At 38.0% G+C, this 5,408-nt stretch overlaps 1 protein-coding gene across 1 annotated transcript; it reads right to left on the bottom strand.

The window, feature by feature from the left end:
• Positions 1–2,357: 2,357 nt before the first annotated feature.
• LOC111378799 (pEARLI1-like lipid transfer protein 1) lies at positions 2,358–2,787 on the bottom strand. Its single transcript, XM_023002057.1, has one exon. It carries the CDS (start codon positions 2,769–2,771, stop codon positions 2,358–2,360), a length of 414 nt encoding a protein of 137 aa, XP_022857825.1. The 5' UTR covers positions 2,772–2,787.
• Positions 2,788–5,408: the final 2,621 nt, after the last annotated feature.

Below are 5,408 nucleotides of genomic sequence, written 5' to 3'. Positions count from 1 at the left end.
TGAAAGAGGGGGGAAAATTGATTACAATGGGCTATGGTTCTTGGAGGGAGAGAAAAATTGGGAGTGTTAATCCACTTATTAAAGAAGGCAATTATTAGGATTTAGGCACTGCGTGTACACTTATTAAAAGCAGAGAATATAATTTTTTCGAGTTATGATTGGGTACTACACCACTTAGTGCAATACATTACGCTAAATTGTTTTGTATTTCCATTTGAGTTTTGATTGCGTAAGCTTATATTCCTTGGAGTAAGTAATATGAAATGTGATCGATGCTGACATTTTAACTTCTCTTGTCATGATTTATTGGTTTATGAGGTTTGTGATGCATGTTATACTTGGTACCTCGTACTCACCTCAATTTTTTAGCCGAAAAGGCTATATTCTTAATTGAAGCTGTTGGGAGATCTATAAAATAGAAATGGAAGTACTGTGGTTACAGATGTGGCACCCTATACCCCATTGAATGCTTATGTGGTAGTCCATCTATAGTCCAAGTCTAGGATTTACAATCAATAATTCTGCACGTACAGAATTATTCCAACAGAAGAAAGACAGGATACTCATATGAGCTGGGGCCCATGTGAGTTTTATATTGGAAAAAAAAAAAAAACACACCACCCACCCCGTGTATGTGTATGTGTTTTGAATTTCTGTATAGATTCGTTCAATAATCTCTGTACCCATAGCAACACTCATTTACAATAGAGATGAAAAGATAAGGTGGGACCTTTCCCTAGCTCTGAATGATGTCTAGTGTAAAGGTGTAATTTGCCGAATATTGGCTCATGATGTAAATTTTAAAGATTAAAATGGTGCAGTGGAAAATGGTATTGCCTTGAATGTATTGAAAGTCATTTTTATAGCTTACCTAAAGATGATTGAAAGGAGCTTATTGAATTAATGGTAAAGGTATGGTGCGACTAGAGGTGGAGGTTGCATCTTGATGTCTAAAGTGGCAGATAATCGGCTCTATCTTTATTTTTTGCTGAAGCTATTTTTGCAATGAGAAAGGTATAATCTAGCTACATCATTTACATTATACATAGATAAAAGTTAAAGAACTATAATATGTATAATCTAATCATAATTCTCGTGCAGTTTCTCTTATAATTTTGTATCACTTATCTAGATGATTGAATAAAATTATTATCGTCCCAATTTCAAAAAATCTATGAAACAAAACACAAACACATTCTCTCTCTCTCTCTCTCTCACATTACAATTTTGTGCTCAACGCCTGTGAAAATATATGTGAATATTTATACATGTAGCAAATGTAATGCGTGTGTATTAACGTGTTTTGGTGGCGTGTATGTGCCTTTAGTGTGTTAGCAGATTGGGGAATAGCACAGGCTATGATGAAACTTTGGATTATCCCGGAGGGTGCTCAGAATGTGCCCCCTCCACAAACAAAAATTAATACTAATAATATTTTCTTTGAATACCCAGAAAAACAAATGCTTCATTTAAAGAAAAAAAAATGTGTTTTTATATCATCTAATGTATTTTATTTTTTTAATGAAAAAGAACACGATCTTTGATTTGTTTAATTTTATTTGTATTATTAATTTTAAAAAATGAATACTAAGTTCCTAATCATGAATAAAAACAGTTTCTTTATTCCGTAGAATTGCATTAGTAAAGTCATATGCCTGCTATGACTTTGCTATGCCAATTTTAAGGTAAAGAAAGCTTGTAAGTATGCTTGTATCAATATGATGAGTATGACAAAGTTTAGTCTAGATACAACATTGGAAAGGTATGTATGATTATGAGGATACCCGTGTACACAAATATTAGTATATGTTTGAGTTTGAGTACGTATTGTGGATAGTTATAATTACACCAAGTATTTTGAGGATGTGACCAAATTTAAATATTTATTTAAATTCTCGAGAATTAACTAAATTTATTAGATAGCCACTAATTGGACTTCAAATAATTGAAGTGGAACAGATGAGTTCAATGATTCCTCCTCGATGTGAGATTATGAGGCAGTATGAAGAGTATCAGTGGAATTGAGCACACGATATGGGCCAACACATTGAGGAAATGTTAATAAGGTGGAGGGGGTGAGGCAACTAGGCCAGTACATGTCCAGGGAGACACTTGTGTCCTAACATTGACCTGTCCTTGCACTTCTCTGTACATGTAGCATTCAAAAAGTAATTCTATCTTACAAGTCTAGAATCTAAATAATAGTGGCCCTCGATTCAGTGGCCGATATATTTATTCATATGTTGAGAGGAATAATATTCAAGAGCACAACTCCAATTACATACAAATAAAACATAAGACAAGTACAACATAACACATTTTACTTTTTTAATTTAAGACATTGCAAGATTATGAGATTAATAGAAGATTGCACAAGTGACGCCAGCAGGAGAAGTCCTTCCACACACATTGAGAAGTAGACTGAGAGAAATTGGGATATTCAGATTGATTCCTAGCATGTTAGCTCTAATGGCGGTGCAAAGGCAAACCCCCGCCTTGAGGTCTGCCAATCCCGCTAGCAAGGTGCAGCAAAAGGTGGTGGAAGGGCTTCCAACCACCACTCCAACCAATCCTCCTAATAGATTGGTGCAGACGCCTAGTTTTAAGGCATCCCTAGGACAAGTTGCCGATTGACCACGACCAGGTCCACCATCGGTTACCGGTGGTGAGGGGTTGTCGCAGGTTCTTTCTCCACATGCGGTGGTTAAAACAAAGCAGAGAACGTTCATTGCAAGAAATAGGGTGGCTTTGGCTGGAGTTTGGGAACTCATTTTTCAGTTCTCAGAGCTTGTCTTGGATCAAATATTTTTGTTAAAAAGGTGGTTTGAAGTTGAAGGTGCAAAGTAGGCCTTTTTATAGTAGAACTAGATGAAGAAAATGTCCAAAATTTAATAGATAAACACTTTAAAATTACTATTTTTTCAGCCAAAATGACGCCGGGTAGGATAGTAATTATCTTATTGGCTTGTTGTAGCAGATGATTCGCAAGAAACAAACGACAGAAAACACCCAAAAACTAGAGAAAATACTCTAAATTCAACTCAATATTATTAATAATGCCGAATGATCAAAATTAACCCACAAGCCGAGTTAAATAGCTGCGAAATACGAAATTATGGGAAAAGTACCAAAAATGGCAAAATTTCGAAATTATACTAGAATAAAATATTAAGTAAAAGAAGTAAGTTGCCAAAAATTTGGGTCAATTTGAGTTTTCTAACATATTGAAAAAGGGAAACGAAATATTACCATAAATAGTAAAAAATAACTTAAAATTGAATTTTGAAAAGGAAAACAGCGGATTTTGGACTTGAAATTGACGTCCACCAAGGGATGACATGCGCGCCGAAGAGAGCTTTCCGGATTGGGGTCATAATAGCAATTCCGATAACCGTAGCCAAAGTTATGGCCAAATTACCAAAGACGTGTCAAATTTCCCCAATTAAGGAAATAATTGTGATTCACTTTCCATCTTTGCACAGATCCGCCATCTCATGGTATCTCAGAGCCATCATCGTGCTATCTGACAAATCATCATCACTTCACTCGGATCCTCTTGCATCACAAAACCCCGAGTTGGAAATAACTCGCCCTCGAGTTCACAGTAACTTCATTGGACTCCACAAAACAAGGGTTTAGGTGTTTCACATTGAATACGTCAAAGGTCTTCAAATGGCTAGGGAGGCGCAACCTATAAGCATTATCATTGATCTTCTGCAGCACTTCACAAGGTCCAATCTTTCGCTTCTTTAGCTTATTGTATTCCCCAGCTGGAAAACGATCACAAGTTAATACTGCCCAAACAAAATCACCAACATCAAACAACACCTGGCGTCGATGACTATCTACCCGAACTTTGTACTTAGTATTACTATCCTGTATGGACAACTTCACCTGCTCATGGAGACCCCGAAGATGTTCAGCCATCTCATCAGCTTTGTTATTGAAGCAACCCACACGTAGAATTGGAGCTAACTCAAGTACTCCGGATGGGTTCTGACCATAGACAATTTCAAAAGGACTCAGTCCGATGGTTCTATTCCTCGACCGGTTATAAGCAAACTCTGCTTGAGGTAATGCCAAATCCTACTGCTTTGATTTAGTCCCTACTAAGCTTCTCAAAGATTTCCCAAACTCCGATTCACCACCTCAGTCTGACCATCTATTTGGGGATGGTATGCGCTGCTAAAATTCAACTTCGTTCCAAGTTTCTCCCACAAACTCCTCTAGAAATGACTCATAAACTTAGTGTCATGGTTAGAAGTAATTGACTGCGGAACACCATGTAAACGCACAATCTCTCTGAAATAAAGATGAGCAATCCTAGTAGCATCCATTGTCTTTCGGCAAGCTACAAAATGAGTCATCTTTGAAAATATGTTAACCACAACAAGAATGGAATCCATCGCCCGCTGTGTACGAGGTAAGCCAAAGACAAAATCCATACTGACATCAAACCAAGGAGCTTCAGGTATGGGTAATGGTGTGTACAATCCAGCATTAGTAAGAGCCCCTTTAGATCGCTGACATACATAACACCGCTCCACATAATGCGCCACATCACTGCTCAACTTGGGCCAGTAATAATCAGAAGAGACTAATGCCAATGTCTTGTCTCGCCCAAAATGTCCTTCGTTATGAAGTTCACTAATAATCTGTTACCTTAGTGAACAATCCGGAATGCATAACTGCAATCCATGAAACAGGTAACCATTATGTAAAACAAAATCATGTCGGTGATTATCAATTACCTCCTGAATTATCTTCCCAAATGAAGGATCTGCAGCATACATATCAGGAAATGCCTCAAATCCGACAATCGTGGTGCTCATGGTGGTGAGGAGTAATGTACGACGGCTCAAAGCATCTGTTACTCGATTCAAACACCCTGCTTGATGCTCGAGTGTGAAGGTAAACTCCAACAAGTACGCCATCCACTTTGCATGTTGCCTACTTAGATTGTGCTGACCATTGATGTACTTCAAGGCCTCATGATCAGTAACAAGGATGAACTCCCTCTGTACCAGGTAATGGCGCCAATGCTTTAGAGTCTGAACTATGGTATAGAACTCCAGGTCATAAGTGGAATAAATTTTCTTCGATCCCGATAGCTTCTCACTAAAAAAGGCTACTGGACGCCCCTCCTGACTCAGAACACCACCAATACCAACTCCAGGCGCATCACAGTTTAACTCGAACACCTTTTCGAAATCCGAAAGTACCAAGACTGGGGCCTCCGTCATCTTCTTCTTAACCAACTGAAAGCTAACCTCTGCCTCCTCAGTCCACTAAAAATCATGTCCCTTAAGGCACTCTGTGATAGGAGCAATCAAGGTACTGAAATTTTTGATAACCAGTGATACAAGGATGCCAATCCATGGAAACTCCTGACATCGTGCAAAGTTTTT

This window comes from Olea europaea, chromosome 3, assembly GCF_002742605.1.
Source record: "Olea europaea var. sylvestris chromosome 3, O_europaea_v1, whole genome shotgun sequence".
NCBI classification, from domain to species: Eukaryota; Viridiplantae; Streptophyta; class Magnoliopsida; order Lamiales; family Oleaceae; genus Olea; species Olea europaea.
The sequence above is the reverse complement of the archived record's forward strand: the minus strand, read 5'-3'. Positions and strand labels throughout refer to the sequence as shown.

Coding starts and splice junctions, on each gene's coding strand:
- LOC111378799 (XM_023002057.1), bottom strand. CDS start 2,771: ATGAGTTCCCAAACTCCAGCCAAAGCCACCCTATTTCTTGCAATGAAC.